Here is an 18,797-nt window from a genome sequence, read left to right on the forward strand (position 1 = left end):
TATATATATGGCATGGTACTGGCAAAAAAACAGACTTGATCAATGGAACAGATTGGAAGATGCAGAAACAACTCCAAACATACTCAGCCACCTTATCTTTGGCAAAGGAGCAAAATACCTTCACTGGAAGAAAGGTAGCCTCTTTAGTAAATGGTACTGGAGAAACTGGCTTTCTACTTGCCAAAGATTAAAACTAGACCCCTGTCTTTCACTATTCACTAACCTAAAATCTAAATGGATCAAAGATCTAAATATTAAAACAGGAACACTTAATCTGCTGGAAGAGAGAATAGGTAGAACTCTTGAAGACATTGGTGTAGGCAAAGCCTGTGAATAAAATCTCGGTCACACAGGCACTGTCAGAACCAACAACTAGGATCTCATCTTATTAAAAAGCTTTTGAACAGCAAGAGAAACCACCTACAGAGTGAAAAGAAAACCTGCAGTGTGAGAAAAAAATTCTGGCAGCTATTCCTCAGACAAAGGACTAACAGCTAGAATATATAAAGAACTCAAAAAATGCAGACCTTCCAAATTTAAAGACCCCCCCCAAAATATATGTGATATCTATATCTATATATATGTGGCTATCTGAGAAACAACAGCAGCAACAACAAAAACAAATTTAAAGACCCAATCCATAAATGGGCATCTGAAAATAGACACTTCTCAAATGAAGAGGTAGAAACAACAGATAAATGTGAGAAAAAAAATGTTTGACAGCACTGGTCATGGAAGCAGTGCAAATGTAAGCAATGCTGAGATTCCATCTCACTCCAGAAAGAACGGCTGCTTTGAAGAAATCAACCAATAACACCTGCTGGAGGGGTTGTGGGGAAAAGAGTGAAGACTGGTGCGACCACTGTGGAGATTTCTCAACTAAAACCAGAGGTTCTGTTTGACCCAGCTTTTCCCCTTGGTATCTTCCCGAAAGAATGAAAAGCATTATGCCTCAGTTAACTATGCACACCTATGTTTACAAGCACCACAGTTTGTAATAACTAAATCTCAAAAACAGCCCATATATTTGCCAACTGATGAGTGGATAAAGAAGATGTGATCTTTTAATGCAATGGAATACTACTCTGCCATAAAGAAGGATGAGCTTCTGGCATTTATAGTTAATGGATGCACCTTGAGAAGACCATACTCTTAAGTGAAATAAATTGAACTCACATGTTTAAATACTACATTGTAGGGCCGGGGATATAGCTCAGTGTTTCTCCTGCCTGCCTTACAAGCTCAAGGACCTTAGTTTGATACCTGATACTAAAAACAAAAACAGCAACAACTAATACTACATTGTTTTTCTAGTGTGAGAAATGGAAGGTGGAAATAAGGACTAAAATATACCCTAGACATTGGGAAATGGGAAGAAAATGTTCAAATGAGAAAGGGAAGAAGGGAGAGGAGACAGGGAGAAAGGAATGAAGAGACAAAGAAAAAAAATGGAAACACGACTTTTGTGCATAAGGGGTGGGTGAAGGAAAAGAAACAGCAAGATAAAGAATTTACTGATACACATTCTCTACGATGAATGTTATCATTTATGTATATCTAAAATATACCAATAAATGTTTTGCTAAAAGTAAATAAAAAATGGCCAAGAAGCTCATTAAAAATGCTCAATGGTACTAGTCATTAGGGATAATGTAAATCTAAACCGTAGTGGAATCCTGTCACACTCATTTGGAGGGCCAGTACAAAAGGAAAAACAAGCTAAGCGTGGTGGTGCACACTAGTAATCCCAGCACTTGGAAGGTACAGGTGTGATAGAATCCCTGAGTTCGAGGCCAGACTCGACTAAATTGAAATCCTCTCTCATAAAGAAAACCGTAGATTTCTAGGGCAGCCTGAACTACATAGTGAGGCCTTGTCTCAAAAAAGAACAATAAAAAAGTTTTGGGATTAGCCTGGGCTACACAGTGAGTTCAAAGCTAGGCTCAACTACGTAGTGAGACCCTGTCTCAAAAAGCTAAATTGGTAGAAAGAATGAAAAAGACAAGGAATAGGAAAAGATAAAAGGAAGAAAGAATTAAGAAATGCTAGATTATATTTAAGGAAAGATGATTTTCAAATGATCTACAGAGCTCTGCAGAATTAAAGTGATGCTTTTATGTTAGTTGCCTTACAGATTTGTTCTCATTTGTCCAGTTACAGAGAGAAATGCATAAATATGTAAACACTGCTTAAATGTTAAACATTTGTAGGGAACATTTTGTAAGAACAGATATAAATTCACAAGGAGGTTGAGTGAGAACTAAGGGAATTTGAAATTAGAGCTTGAAATCTCCATGTGGATATAAAATCAAAGCCCAGATTTAAAATGTCCTCAGCTGAGTTCATGTTCTCCCCTCTCCAGAAACCCTCACATGCGCAAAACCTCAGTTCATGGTCTTCATTTCATTAAATGGAAATTCTATCCATTTCACTGGGCTGACACCCTTGCGTTCTCCTCTTCCTCCTCTTGCACCACATGTAGTTTGTCAGTTGCTGTGGGCCTGACCTCCCCACATCCCTCGTGACTGCTCCCAGGCTTCTTGGCTTGGTCCTCCAGCTCCTGTGTGTTAGCTTCACTGCTGTTCTCTGTGGGCCTGGCCTTGGGTTCCAAGCACTAACTGTTTTCTCTGTCTGGAATGTTCTTTTCTGTGATTAACTACTCAGGATTTACTCTTTACCTTCTCAGTGATGTGCTTCTCAGACTATTTGTTTTTTAAGACAGTCTCACTGTGTAGTTTAAGCCGGCCTTCAACTCACAGTTTATCCCAGGCTGGCCTCGAAGTCAGTGCTCCTCCTGCCTCAGCCTCCCGTGTACTCAGATTATAGGTGTGCACCATCCTGTCTGCTATTCTCATGACTATTTTACCTTAAATTTTACCCTTTCCATTCTTCTGAACTACTACTTTGTTTTAATTTTCTGCATGGCATGTCACTTGTCACTTTCTAATCATTTGTACAGTTTAGTTACCTATGTTGTTTGTCCTTCCCCACTAGAAGATCGATAGCACAGAGATAAATATTAGGAGAGGGACAGTTTTTGTTTTGATCATTCATTGTTTTGCCCCAGCACATAGAACAATGTCTGGCTTATGGTAGACACTCAATAGCTGTTGAATGAATAATCTTGTTAAATATCTTTGTTTCTCATTAGTGAATTTGTACAATTTGAAGAATCTGTGGAAAGAGCAGGCCTAGCCCTACTGTCTGCTAGCTTTGATTCCTCCACTATAGAAAAAAAGCTAATTTAAAAAACAATAAAGCCTGGCGTGGTGGCACACAACTGTAATCCCAGCACTCCGGAGGCTGAGGCAGGAGGATCACTGTGAGTTCGAGACCAGCCTGGGCTACATAGTGAGTTCTGGGTCAGTCTCAACTACATAGTGAGACCCTGTTTCAAAAAACCACCCCCCAAATAATAATAATAATAAAAAATGTTGAGGCGGAGGATATAGCTCAGTGGTAGTGTGCTTGCCTAGCATGCACAAGGCCGTGGGTTCAACCTTTAACACCATCAAAAAAATTGTTTAGATTGCAGGACAAAATATTTTCATTGTGTTGGAACCTAACCGAAGATGTTGATAATGTATGTTCCACATCAGGAGATCCAGTCCTACGTATCTGTCTCTCTTTATAAGCCAAAACCAAAGTGGATCAAAGATCTAAATATTAAAACAGAAAAACTTAATCTCCTGGAAGATAAAATAGGTAAAACTCTTGAAGACATAGGTATACAAAGTCATTCTGAACCCCAGTTGAATAAGAAATGACTCAAGAATCAGCAGGACTGGGTATTTGACTCTGTGGTTCCACTGCCTGCCTTGCAAGTGCAAGGGCCTGAGTTGGATTTGCCAGTACTGCCCCCCGCATCAACAAATGAGGGCCAGGGATTTAGCTCAGTGGCACCATGTCTGTTACAAAAAAAAAAAAATCAAATTAAGAAAATGTCTGCGCAGCAAAAGAAGCAACCAACATAGTTAAGAGACAACACACAGAATGCAAAAAAAAAAAAAAAAAAAATAGCTAGGTGTGGTGGCACATGTCTGTAGTCCCAGAACTCTGGAGGCTGAAGACAGGACCATTACTGTGAGTTTGAGTCCATCCTGGGCTACATACTGAGACCCTACCTCCCCACCCCTGTTGCCAGCTATTCCTCAGACAAAGGATTAATATCTAGGACTAATAGAAGAACTCCAAAAAATTAGACCCTCCCCTCAAATTAAGGACTGAAATGAATAGATACTTTTCAGAAGTACAGATGACCAATTTATACATGAGAAAATATTCCACATATCTGGCCTTTACAGAAATACAAATTAAGACAACACTGAGATTCCATTTTAGACCAGAAAGAATGGCTACCATTGAGGAATCAAATAATAAGTGGTAGGGCTGGGGATTTATCGCAGTGGCACTGTGCCTGACACAAGCACAAGTTCCTGAGTTTGAACCCTGGTACCAAAAAAAAAAAAAAGTAAATGGTGGTGAGGCTGTGGGGGAAGAAGGAATCTTTCTACATTGTTGATGGGAATGTAAACTATAAAAATCAGCTTGGAAATTCCTTTAAAACTAAAAATAGAAATTCCATTTGACCCAGCCATTCCCCTTCTCGGTATGTTCCTGAAAGAGTTAAAAGACATTGCACTACAGTGATACATGCACATTCATACATCTAGCAGCATCTTGGAAGGGGCCTATTGTGTCTGTCATCAGATGAATACATAAAGAAAGTGTGGTATTTGTACACAGTAGAGTGCTACTCAGCCATAGAGAAGTGTAAATTTGAGTCATGATGTTAAGTGAAATAAATCTGACACATAAATTTAAATAGCACTTGGTTTCTCTTGTATGAGCAACTCAAACCATAAATAAAGAGCAAAATAAAAGGTAGATAATAGAAACAGGAAGGTAGATTTCTTGTAAATGGGCAGGGGACTGCGAAATGGAGGGACAGGCAGGGAATGGGATATAAAATGAGTTGAGGTGTGTTGTGTATATATGTACCAAGCCCCCATGATGAATGTAATCATGATGCACCGCAAACATGCACTAATAAAAGTCAAAAAATAAATGTAAGATGATATTTGGATAGTGATTAATGTCTACGTAGAAAAAGTCCTTACAGATTCAACTATTTATTTTTGCTGTTAAATCACCTATTTGGCCCTCAGCCCTCTTTCCTGCTTAAATGGTATTTTAATTGGATGTGCCTGGAACATGTGGTCTGTTGTGAAAGAGAAATGGTCTACTTGTAGAGAACAAAACTTCTGGTGAAGCTTCAAAAGTGAATTCCAGGTAAACTGAAGGAGGAGCTTTTGTTTTGTTTCTTTTGAGAAAAATTAACAAAACTCTTGTTACTGCGCAGAGCTGGCAAGGCTGGCCCTCCTGTGACTTTTTAGTCATTTAAAGTGAGATGCAAAAGTACATAAATTATAAACTCCTTAAAAGTCTTCATTGAAGGCTTTTGCTTTGTGGTAATTGACTTAATTTTCTGGTCTTCAATTTGCTAAGCAAAATAAAAAGGCATTCTGCTGCTGCTGCTTTTTATGCTGAACAGCAAAGACACGGTATGTTCTCTTACACTTGGTAGCTTTTTAAACACCCAGAGAAAAATATGTTCTTTCTGATTTTTCTCACTGTTCTTAATTTCCATTTGGTCAGTGGCTAGTTGGAGCATGGAAGCCATGCTGCAGTTTGAACAGGGAACTAACTTCTAAGGGCTCAGACTGTAAAGAGTGTAGGAATCCTGGGATGGTGGTGCACAGCCATACTCCCAGCTACTTCACTGGCCAGACTGGACAACTTAATGAGACTCTGTCTCACAAAAACAAAAATAAAAGGTGTAGCACAGCACTCCCTGGGCTCAACCGCCAGTACCACAAGAATGACATAAAGGAAACAGATCCTCCCCCAGGACTGGGAAGGAATTCCCAAGGAAAGAACATTTGGAAGAGTGCTGTCTTCCACAGCTGGGTTCATATCTTGAGGTCCCTGCTGGGTGATGAAGGTGTGTGCTGTGTTATGCAGGCTGACAGGACGCTGAGGTGGGATGCACTACGCAGTGTGCCAGGGAAGATGCCCTCCGGAGTGCCCAGGAGCACCAATAGGGTGAGCATCACTGGCTGCTCTTCATACTGGAAGAGGAAAACAGAAATAGAGAACAGCACCCTCCCAGGAAGATAAGCCCCTGTGCCTCATTGCCCTCTCCTCAGATTAACCTTATGCCAGCTGGCAAAAGAGAAATGTTAATGGGTCCAACTCAGAGATTACAAATAGAGTGACCAAGAGTGTATTTGGAGTTGAGGGGCCAGGCATTAATTACTAGCACAGTCTGTCATTGGGTTACTTAGCTTCTGTTCTTTTCTAGACACATTTGAACTCCCATGTAACAGTGAAGGCGCTGTTATATTTCTACAGAATCCAGTTATCTGTGATGAAGGTCACAGTTGAGATCTTGATGGTTATGATACCGTGACTTCTCTAATAGCAAGATGACAGCTGGGGATTTCCGACCCATTCTCCCAGATCAAACCTTAGCTAAAGGTAACACAAGTGGCTTGTTAACTGTGGCCTGTCCTTCACAAGAATGCATTGTTCCTCCCTTTTACAAGCCTGGCTCAGTGCCTGAGTCCCCCTGATCCTCACATCTGCCTTTCTGCACCCCCCATGTTGTGTAAACAGTAAATATTGACAAGTGGGGAGCGCATGGTCTTAGCCAAGAAGAGACCCCCCATTAAAAAAACAATTTGCTCTTTGCATTTGTGTATTGTTATTTCATCCTCTGCTGTGCTCTTAGGCAGCCCCCAGTACCTCGGCAGCAAGACATAGTCCCATTACGAATGTGGTAATCCTATGGGCACGAACTCATTTTTGCTGAGAAACCATACCCTTATGACGCAAAGCTGTGTGAACTATCATGATGGGAGAGCAGGGATTCTGTATTCTGTGGGTAGTGGTGCTGGCAGAAGAAATATAAGGAAGAGAAGGCAAATCTATATCCAGAAGACATTTTATTCTGTCTGGTGAGGACAAATCGTTGTCTGTTCCCCCCGCCCCCCGATGGACGGTTTCCACTATAGTCAGCTCTCCCAGGAGCAGTCTCGTTGGTGTCTGTGGTATTGACAGATTTGGCAGAAGCTTTAGCCAGGTCAGCTTTGTTTAGGGGGACACCATGTTGTTACAACCATGCATTGCCTCTATGACCACTTTTTTATGGGTTAATTTTTATTTTTATTGGTATCTCATGGTTCACTTAAGTGACTGGGAAAAGAGTTCAGTAGCTATAGAATGTGCCATTTTGTCAGCCTGATTATTAAGAGCCTCATCTACAGTACCCTTTAACTATGACTTGAGACACAAACATCTTCGTGGTCTGTACTGTTCAAGGGTTTCATTTACCCATCTTTCCCACAGATTTCTGTGTCACTCTTTATTCAAGTGTCTAACCAGCTAGCAAAATGGTGATTCATAATTGCTAAGGAATCCATGTAGTCAGTGTTGCTGACCGTGTCTCTCTGCAGACAGAAAGGAAACCAAATGAGAGTTTTGTCCTCTGAGAGAATTTTCCTTTACCACCACCCTCAGTAGCAGTTTTTGTAGGCCAGACTTGAGTCTTTCCCTGGTGTGGTCGCCTGCTCACATGGCACTCTGCAGGTTGCTAGCAGGGACGATGGAGAGGAGACAGCTCAATGGAAATCAGCAGTGAAGGAGTTGGAGCCAACTGCCACATGACTTGTGTCTCTGGGCCTGCTGGACTTTGGCCTCTTACTGTTTCCACTTGAGAGTAGGCGATTGGATAACATCCAGTTTGTGTAGAAAGCTCTGACCACAGTCACATCGTATATGTTGCATGACTAGGCATTTGGCCTCTGCCCAGACAAGCAGCAAGCGGGAAGCAGTTTTGCAAAAGGTGAATAGTTTTCTTCAGAAGGAATCAGTTTCTCCAAAATTCTGTGAATCTAGGCTGATTCTTTTACTCTTGCTTGCTAGAGGCTCTACTCAGCATTCCTACTTGCTGTGGACATTTCAGTTGTCATTGATCTACTGGATCATAAGGGCCAAGTGGCAAAGCAACTTGAACTGCAACCTGAATTTGCTACAATCTTTTCTTGTTTAAGGCCCTACTATAAACCATTGGCCTATAAGTCACCTGTAAATGGGTTAAATATATGCCAATGTGTATGTATACATTGTCTCTAAAATCCAGAAAGGCCTACCCCTCATTACTCATGTAACAGTGAGTTGCAGGAACACTTGATCGATTAATTAATTACCAGAGATTGAACTCAGGACCTTGTGCTTGCCAGGCAGGCATAGCACCACTGAGCTATATCCCTGGCCCAGGAACTTTCTTTGGATGGGAGATTTTCACACACTCCAGACTTTGAATCCTTAGTCACTTGATTAATATGAAGAATCTCTGAATTTTTATTTGCTAGTATTTATCAAACCCAATTAGCCCAATGTTGACATTGGATTAGCATGACTTTTATTTATGTATTTGTTTATTTATTGGTACCGGGAATTGAACTTGGGCCCTTGTGCTTGCAAAGCAGGCCTCGGAACCACTGAGCCAAATCCCCGGCCCACCATGACTTTTTTTTTTTAATGATACAATGTTCAGGACCCCTGTGGGATCCATCTTGATGGAAGAATTGATGGCACTCTTAGGCAACTCACAGGAAGATGAAAACAAAGTGCTTCTGGTGATGCTTGGAAACTGGTATAGAAATAAAAGCATTAGTCAAGTTAACGGCAGTGTAGCAAGTGTGCTGGGACCCATGATTTCCTCCAGTAAAGATGCAACATCTTGGGACCTCAGGTGTGACTGGAATCCCTGCCTGATTAAGTTTATGATAGCCCATAGGCATTCACCAAAATGCATCACACTTTTGCACAGGCGCAGCTAGTGAGTTCATTGGGGATGGGCAAGGTCTCTTTACTGATGTTCTTTTAAATCTTTGATGGTGGCATAAATCACTTTACTTTTCTTACTAGTGCAGTATAATATCTTAGTAGGGATGGGAAGTTCAAGGGGCTTCTACTTAGACCTTCCTTTTATAATGACTCTTACTGTCTTACTTTTCTTGTTCTTGAGACAAAATACCTGACACTCAAAGGTAGAAAGGTTTTTTTTGCCTCACAGTTGGTGGAGGTTTCACTTTATAGTTGGCTTGCTTTAAGGCAGGGTGGCATGTCAGAGGGGCATTGCAGAGGAGAAACAGTTTATGGCAGGCCAAAGGCAGCAAGCAGTAAGTAATGATCCTCTTTCTGTCCCTTACACCCTATCCAGGTGGGTAGCACTCACGCCCAGGGTGGGCAGCATTAATCCTTGCATTGCACCATAATCAGTCCCAGCATCACTTCCTTGATCCTAGCATTGCACACTAGATCCAGCCACCTCAGAAAACCCCCACCTGTGATCTCCCGAGGCTTTGGGAGGACGTCTAGATACAAGTCATAACACTTATCATTTGGGTCAGACAAGCAATTTGAAAGTTCTGCCAATAGCCAAATATGTCTGTCCTAATTAGTTCAGGAGCTGAAGAAACAATTACAAAGTAGGTCCATCACACAATTGGGTGCCCTGTGAGTTAGATTCAAGCTGAGCATTCCATCTGTTACCTAACCCCTTCATTTAATTAGTGGGTCATGGTGGGATTTTGGGTCCCCAGGAATTGTTAATCTCTGAGAAGTGTGGGTGATTCCTCCCTAATCCACAGTCACCCTAATGCATGGCCTTCAGGCAAGCGTGGATGAGGTAGCTGTAGCATGAACTTGTGGAAACACTGCGGTCTCATGGAATTGAGGGAACGTAGGTTGTTTTGGGGTCTGGAAACTGGGAAGAGGTCTTGATTTTCAAGTCAGTTTTTTACCTCAAGAGTTGGGGGCTTAGTTTTGTTTTCCAGTTATACAGATTGCAAATTTTTAGTAGGCTGTGTCTGGAACACTGATCAGTTAATTGCTTCCAAAATTCTGGGTAGGCCAACGTACTGGATCTGGTGGTGCATAGCTATAATCCAAGCACTTGGGAGGCTGAGGCAGGAGGGTTAACCTGAGTTTCAAGGCCAGCCTGAACTGTATAGTGAGACTCTGTCTAAAAAGCAGAATAAAAAGCAAAACCAGGTGGACCAAGGGATTCTGATTTCTGATACAACCCACCTGTCTTTATAGTAGCTGTTTCTGTTTTCTCTTTGCTAAGTGCTACCCCTTGGCCTCTACTATTTCAGCATCCCATCATTCCTATAAAATTGGGGAGCTCACTTGAGTGGTGGCATCCTCGATGGTAATGCTGGAGGTTGTGACAGTTGCCAGTCTAAGTCCAGAGGAACAGATCCACACTGCAGGAGAGAACAGCTACAGAGCTTTTCAAGGAGGAAGTGGCTTCCTCACTAAAGCATTTCCCAATACCTGAGTGAAAAGAGTGTCTTCTGGGCTTTCTCTCTCTCTCTCTCTGTCTCTCTCTCTGGTACCTGGGATCGAACTCAGGTCCTTGTACTTACAAGGCCGGCAGTGGAACCACTGAGCTAAATCCCCGGCCCCAAAGGATTTTTTTTTTTTTTGGTATCGGGAATCAAACTCAAGACCTTGTGCTTGCAAGGCATGTGGGGGAACCACTGAGCTAAATCCCTCTTCTGGGCTTTCTTAACCAGCACTGTTCACATATGAAAAATCTGTCCAGACATTCTTTCTTCCCCACCTAAGCCTTTGGATTCCCTTCTTGAGCCTTGGCACCTCTGCCTCACTAAACATCACTCATCTCAAATTTCATCAGCCAACTGAGCATTCTGTTAGAGCCACCTCCAGCCTCATGAGGTAGCACATTAATTAAAAAACTCCAGTAAGGGTACTGTGTCCGCAGTGCTATACACCAATGTCTGTGGAATCTACTACCATGTGTGGTGTCCAGCTTTCCACCACTGTGTTATTTGTGTCTTTGATCGTCTTGGTGTGCAAGGGTAGTGGGTCAGGTTGGTTTGTCAACCTGGCTGGGTTTTAAGAGACGCCTAGATGAGCAATTGGCTCATGTGGTGTCCTCACCAGTGCATGAACGTGCTGGTAGGAAGTGGGGCCCAGATGGAGGTGGCTCACTGGGGATCCCTTTGGGGCCACATCTCTCTTTGACCATGGTAAAGTTAGTATATTTGCCTGACCACATTCTTCTGCCATGACATTTCTGTCTTGGAGTCAGCAAACCAGGGTTTGGACATTAACTTCCTTCTTTGTGTTTATAGAGTTTCAATAATCATCCATAATGAGACTATTGAATGGACTTGAATAATTTGCCCCTCTTGGAGACTGGTTTTTCTTCTTTCTTTAGAGCTAGAAGGTCAGTCAGCCGTAATTGTATGGAATAAAGTGGTCAAATGAATAGAAGCCATTGAACGTGGGATATTGAGAAGGATGCAGTTCAGTGTTCACGTGTGATTTGTACCTTGGTTGAATTGTAATTATGGCTACTTATAATTTTCCTGGCTTGAAACCAAAACTTGATTAACTTCCACTATAATTTAATTACTTTCATATACTGTATATGACTTGCTTAACTAGGCGTGGTGGTGGGTGCCTATAAGCTTAGGAGGCTGAGGCAGGGAATGATTGCAAGTTCAAGGCCAGGCTGGAGCACACAGTGAGATCTTGTCTCAAAAAACAAAAAGTATATATACATCTCTATATATATAGAGAAATATATTTCATTATGAGTTTTTGACATAAAGGGAATATTTTAATTTCTGTTGTGACTGAAGCAAGAGCCTAGTTCCGTATTTCTCTGAGTAGAATAGCTATACATCGTGTTTTAGATACCATAGTTTTGATTTATTTTGTCTGTTGTCCTGACCTAAGTATTAATACTTGTTCCGTTTGTTCTCATGTGTCTTGGTTATTCTGACCAGACAGATTTAAATCTTTGAGCAGTTTAGTTTATTGTAAATTTCTATTATGTTATAGTCCTGTATGTTTAGAAAATGTAAATTATACTTTGATTGTAATAGTTTATATTCAACAAAAATATGTGAATAAAATTCAGTGGAGCAAAGATGTTACAAAAAATAGAATCTTAATTTTCTGAAAAACCTACTGGCCAATATTTTTGTCTTTAAGTGAATTTTCCCCGTCTGAATTACAACATTCAGCAGCCATTTCCTGGGCACCAGCTGGGTGTCAGGTGCAGTTGGTAGGCTGGGGACACAGCAGAAAGGCACAGTCCTCAGGGGGCTGAGCACAGAGTGTCTGCATAGGCTGCCGTGAGAACAGGGAGGAAGGGCTCCACAGGCTTCAGGGGGCTTGCGCTTGAAGTGTTTCCGACAGGGGTGACCCCCAAAAGATGAATAGGCTGGAGCAGCTCAGAAGTGTGAGAGGAGCGAGGGACAGTACTGTGGGTGAAGACAGCAGCTTATGTAAAAGAAGAGAGGGGTAGCACACCTACAGGCGTGTAATACCCACTTGGGAGGCTGAGGCAGGAGGTTCGCCACAAGTTCGAGCATGGACTACATAGTGAGTTCAAGACCATCCTGAACTACAAAATGAGACCCTGTGTCAAAAAACAATGCACAAAAGAAAGAAGGAAAGAAAGGAAGGAGAAAAGGAGAGAGGGAGAAAAGAGGAGAGGGGAGAGGGAAAAGGGGAGAAAGGTAGTGGGCTGGGGATTTATCTGCCTGCCTCACAAGCGCAAGGTTCCCAGTACCCTCCCCACAAAAAAGAAGAAAAGAAGCATAGGTAGGTTGGTCTGGCTACATGGTTAGCTTGTGGCAAAGCCAGAGACAAGCAACTCAGTTATCTCTGCTGGTGCTCAACCCTGTGCTTGTTTGCCTGCCCTCCTTCCCTCCTTCATGCCCTCTGCCTTCTCTCCTCCTGCCTCCTCCCCCTTCCTTTTGTTGTTATTAGACTAATAATAGTAGAGGAAAAAAAAAAACCTTGTGTTTGTGAAGGTTAGCAAAGGCTTCAAGACTGTTGTTTAATCAGTTGCAGACTGATTGATTCCTGGCTTCAACTTCTGAGCACCACAAGCATCTCTTTTATGCTATAATTGTCTAGTTAATTTCTCTGTAATAATCTAGAAAGATGTGTATTATTACATTTGTTTTTTTGTTTGCTTTTTGAGACAAGGTCTTGCTGTGTAGTTCAGGCTGTGTGGTGTAGGCCATCCTCAAACTCACAGTAATCTTCCTGTTTCACCTTTCAGAGTCTGTGGTTACGGGTGTGGACCACCACTCCTGGCTTGCCTCAGTTCTTAAACTATAAAAGAGCAAATGTAGTAACATACTTCCTTTCAGATTATTACAGAGAAATTAACTAGAAAGTTATAAGAGGAAAGAGATGTTTCTGGTGCTCTGAAGTTGAAGTTAGGAATCAATCTGTAATGATGAATTAAGTGTCAGATTGTTTCCGTAGTGTTTGTTGAAAAAACTTGCCTTTTTCTGGTGAATTTTGACTTCTTTGCTGAAAACCAGCTGACTATAACTGTGTAGGGTTCTTTCTGAACTTTGTGCTATTTCTTTTTCTCCAAGTATGTGGTCAGTACTACAATGAGTTGGTACACTTACAGTAACTTTTGAGATCAGGTAATGTAATTCCTTTACCTATGTTTTTCTGAAAAATGGTTTTAGGCTTTTTTGGGTTTTTTAAGTTTCCTTACGAATTATGGAATGAACTTGTTATCTTTTTAAAATTCTGCTGGGATTTTAATGTTAATGGCCTTAAATCTGTTGGTCAGTTTGAGAGTCATCAACAGTCTTGATTCAATTCCATATTTTATATTTGTTCTTTTCTGGAGGAAGCAGCCCCTCCTATATGCCTATATTACGAGAAGATACTCTGCAGTGTTTTTAATCTTAATTAGGATCTTATGATTCCAGTAATTAATTTTTTTCTATCTGTAAATTTTTAAAAAGTTTTCTTAAGGCATTTGCTAGATTGGATTATGTTACATTGAACTAGTTGCGATACTTTATAGAAAACAGTGCAGTCTTGTAACTTGTCTTGCATCTGTGTTGTAAGGGTCTCCAACCCAATTCCTGGAAGAGACGATGGCCTTCCAAGAATATGAGAACAGCCAGAACTGGCCAGAAGATGCAGACTTTTGTTTCCAGCCTGGGCAAGTGGTGAACCCTATCCAGACTGGTAAGTGTGGGCTTGTTTGTGCCTGCTAAATAATTGTGTGCGTGATATGCATAGTGGAAATCTTTCAGTATGAAAAGTAAAACATTTTGGATAAAACATTCTAAATGCAGCTCACAAATCACACCCAAAATGTCATTATTCCCCCTGAGCTTCTGGTTAGCCCTTTATCTCCTCCCATTTATCCTTTCTTCTGAGACACCTGATGCTCTGCAGGTCTCTCCTTTCTTTCTTTTTCTTTCTTTTCTTTTTTGGTCTTTTTGCGACAGAGTCTCACTTCATAGCTCAGGCTGGCCTCGAACTCACAGCAATCCTCCTGCCTCTGCTTCCCATGTGCCGGGATTACAGGCATGTATCTTTTTATTTTTGTTTTTGAGACAGGGTCTTACTATGTAGCCCAGGCTGGCCGCAAACTCGCAATGATCCTCCTGGCTCCTGCTGGGATCACAGGTGTGCACTGCCACACCTAGTTATTGGAACTTTAATTATTCAAAAAGGTATTATTACAGTAATAATTGTGCCATTTGTTAAGTTTTGTGCCAGGCACGGTGCCAGCCTCTAAATGCATCTTACGTGTCAAACATTTATTATTATTCTTACTTGACAGAAAACTAACTCACTCAATGTCTATAAAATTCAAAGAAAAAAATGTATATGAAAAAGCATAGCTGAGCCAGGTGTTGTGGTGCACACCTGTAATCCCAGCATTTGGGAGGCTGAGGCAGGAGGATCTCCATGAGTTTGGGGCCAGCCTTGGCTACATAGTGAATTCAAGGCTAGCCTGAACTGCATAGCAAGATCCTGTCTTAAAACAAACAAACAAAAAAGAGGACCAGGGATTTAGCTCAGTGGTGCTGATGCCTGTCTCACAAGCACAAGGTCTCGAATTTGATCCCTGGTACCAAAAGAAAAAAAAGAGAGAGAGATTAGTTTTAGATTCATTCCCAACATGTGATATCCCTCGTGCCAGCTTTATAAGACAGTGTAAGTAGTCCAGAGATGATTTAAAGCATACACAGAATACACACAGGTTTTATGCAGATTTTTTGCCATTTTACGTGATGGACCTGCATGTTCTCAGATTTTGGTGTACATGTGGTGGTCGGGGCATCACTGATCTCCTGTGCATACCCAGGGACAACTGCAGTACACAGACATGAGTCCTGTTAACTTTTTGGTAAGTTTTGCAGTTGGGCAGTATGACTTTATTTTTTTTTCCCCCTAGATTGTTTTGTTTTGTTTTTTTTAAATTTTCTGTTTATTTAGTCATTGTACCAGGGATCAAACTCAGACCCTTGTGCTGTTGAGGCTGTCACAGTGCCACTGAGCTAAATCCCTGGCCCTATTTTCTTTTTTCTAGATGGGGGTTTCTCTACGTAGTTCAGGCTGGCCTTGAACTCGCAGCGATCCTTCTGCTTCTGCCTCCAGAGTGGTGGGTGACAGGCGTGTGCCACCATGCTTGGCCTGGAAGCATCTTGAGGGAGTGATGTATTAGCCTTACCAGAGGTGCTATTTAGAAATGTGGATTCTCAGGACCCAGCTAAAAACCCTCAGGGTAACTGATGCAGAAGCTAAATTTAAGAAAGCTTCCTTAGAAAGCAAGATTTTTTTTTTTTGGTCTTCACCAGCTTGGCTTTTTTTCCCATGTATGAAAGCATAAAGACTGGCTTGCTCATGCCAACCCTGAGTCCAGAATCTTTCCCTTCTCTCAGAATGCCAGCTGCTCACCTCTTCCCCTTCATATGATGTCTACTTGAGGCAAAAATGTCTCGTCTTGAACTTTTTCTGAAAATACTATTTTTTAATAACTTAAATATTTATTTAGTAAATATATTTGAAATGTTAGATTTGTCTGTACTTTCACCTTCTAGGATGTTAGAATTTTCCTTTTCATTTTATACATTTGTTGGCTGATTTCAATTCCAAGAGAATTAAATCTTGGGTGAGTGCTGATACCTACAGGTATAGTGTCCTATTACCTGAGCTTGCTATGGTCAGCATGAACGTAACCAGATTCATCACACAGTATGGCGTGGTGGGAGTCCTTCTGACCGCATACACTGGGTGTGAGTTTTGGATCCCTTCTGTCTTCCAGATCCCTTTAAGATGCACCATGATGACAGTCTGGCAGATCTGCTCTTTGTTTCCAGTGGAACAACAAATGCTCCAGCGTTTATGGGGCAAAATGATCCCCAAGAGGACAGTTATGGTATGGCTTCTCCAATCAGATTTATTCTATTGCGAAGGAAAAATAATGTTTCTTAACATTCATTTTTTGAGACCCATATAACAAAAGATACTTCAAACAGTGTTTATAATTTTGTATTTGTGAATAATCTGGATAATATATTTCATTTTTACGTTTCTGTGGACTTAAGATCTCTCAGAGGGACAGTGTTAAATGAGTTGGCTGCTGATGTGACCCATCTGGCCTCCTGATACTTTAATGATGTTGGCTCTGACCCTGTTCTTTGAGCTCACTAGTTAGTCATCCTGCTACACTGCCTTCTTCCTCACAGTGCTTTTCTTCCTCTGTACTCTAGTTGTCTCCTGATTAGTCTTCCCCTTCCCTTTTGTTTTGTGTGTGGTTTTTGTTTTTGGTACCAGGGATCAAACTCTGGCCCTTAAGCTTGCCAGGCAGGCAGCAATCCACTGAGCTAAATCTCTGACCCTTGTTTTTGGGTCACTACTTAGTTTCAGGCTGGTCTTGAACTCACTATGCAGCAGTTCTCCAGTCTCAGCCTCCAGAGTGCTGGGAACGTCAGTGTGTGCCATCGTGCCTGGCTCTCTCTTGGATTCCCTTTTCTTTCTTTCCTTCCTTCCTTCCTTCCTTCCTTCCTTCCTTCCTTTCCTTCTTTCCTTCTTTCCTTCTTTCCTTCTTTCCTTCTTTCTTTCCTTCTTATACCGGGGATTGAACTCGGGTCCTTGTGCTTGCAAGGCAGGCTATATCCCCGGCCCATCAGATTCCCTTTTCTAATCCATTCTGAATATTACTGCTATATTCATCTTCCTGAATTTCTGTTGTGTACTCATCAGACTTTCACGATGAAGACCTTTAAAGACACTCTTTTTTCTTCATTTCTGAATTTCTCTGTGTTGGCTTTTAAGATCTTTGTTCCATATTCTATTCTTCTTTTCCATCTCTGATGTGCAATATACTTTCATCAAATGGATCTCCTGTTCCAAGGCCTGCTAGTATCATTATGCTTTCTTTGCCCAGTGTTTTCTGCCCTTGACCATTCTCTCTCTTCTCTTGCTTCTTCTCTGAGACCTTCTCTGGTAGCCTGGTCCTTCTGATTCTTGTGAACTCCAATAACACTTGCTCCATACTATACAATAGTATAGTACAGTATACTATTCAACATGCCTTACTTGGTATATGTCTATCTTGCCTAAATAGTAACAATTTAGCTGAAATGTGAAAAATCTTTCCACATATGATGGCTGTGTATCACCACTACTTAGGAGGCTGAGGCAGGAGGATCACCTGAGCACAGGAATTTCAGGCCAGCCTGGACAACGTAGCGTGATTATTTCTAAACCAAAATGTCATGATCTTAATATCCAGGACTAGTTGGTATTAACTCTGAGGTATGTGGCACAGGATGTCATAATAATATTCCTCTTGTGTTTGTCTAGTTGTTAATAATTTACAAAGTAATTTCACAAAGGGAGATGTTAATCTCACTTCACAGATGAATTAAGGCTCATAGTCCCTTAGTATACACTATGTTTGTTTTGTTTGTTTGGTACCAGGGATCGAAATCAGGACCTCGCACTTGTGAGGCAGGCAGCAGCACCACTGAGTTAAATCCCCCAGCCCAACACTACTGGCTGTGGTATTGCTAGTCTTTAGTCTTTGATATTTTGAATCTTTTTTTTTTTTCTTCCTTCAGTATTGGAAATTGTACCCAGGGCCTTGAACATGCTAGGTAAGCACTCTATCACAGAGCTGCACACCCAGCCCTTCCTTTTTAAAATTTTGTTTAATTAGTTAATTACAAAGCTGGGTGTGGTAGCGTATGCCTATAATCTTAGCACTTAGGAAACTGAATCAGGAGGATCACTGAAAGCTCAAGGCTAGTCTAGGCTACATAGTAAGTTCAAGGCCAGCCTGAACTATTATATAGGGAGACCCTGTCTCAAAAAACAAAAAAAAAATATAATTATAATAATAAATTAATTGTACTAGGGATTGAAGCTGGAGCCTTTGTGCCGAGCTATATCCCCAACCCTTTTTATTTTGACACAGGGTTTCACTGAGTCTCTTAAATTGCCATAACTGGGCTCAACCTTGTGATCCTTCTGCCTCAGTCTCCCAAAGTACTGGGATTGTAGGCCTGCACCAATATGGCAAGCTTTTTTGTTAGTTTTGTTTTCATCCTTTTTGGGGGCGGATTGTTGAGACAGGGTTTCACTATGTAGTTGAGACTGACCTGTAGCTCATTATGTAGCCCAGGGTCTTGAACTCACAGCGATCCTCTTGCCTCAGCCTCCTGAGTGCTGGGATTATAGGCATGCGCCACTAAGCCTGGCATTTTCCTCATTTTGAGACAGTTTGACTAAACTAGCGACTCTCTTGCCTCAGCCTCCTTAGTAGCTAGGATTATAGCTATGTACCACCATGCCTATCTTATTTTGGATCTTTATAATACTGTGTAGAAGATAGCAAATAAACGTTG

At 41.4% G+C, this 18,797-nt stretch overlaps 1 protein-coding gene across 12 annotated transcripts in view; it reads left to right on the forward strand.

Moving 5' to 3' along the window:
* Window positions 1-18,797, forward strand: part of Map4 (microtubule associated protein 4) — a 124,715-nt gene that overhangs the window by 59,018 nt on the left and 46,900 nt on the right. For 11 of the 12 annotated variants that reach the window (XM_010624303.3, XM_010624311.3, XM_010624305.3 and 8 more), the window contains exons 4-5: window positions 13,996-14,118; window positions 16,211-16,324. In XM_010624303.3, the coding sequence (XP_010622605.1) occupies window positions 13,996-14,118; window positions 16,211-16,324 (237 nt within the window). The remainder of the gene's footprint in view (window positions 1-13,995; window positions 14,119-16,210; window positions 16,325-18,797) is intronic. The other variant, XM_033762610.1, reaches the window with a different exon arrangement.

This window comes from Fukomys damarensis, unplaced genomic scaffold (assembly GCF_012274545.1).
Source record: "Fukomys damarensis isolate Sample0158 unplaced genomic scaffold, DMR_v1.0_HiC HiC_scaffold_12, whole genome shotgun sequence".
Lineage (NCBI taxonomy): Eukaryota > Metazoa > Chordata > Mammalia > Rodentia > Bathyergidae > Fukomys > Fukomys damarensis.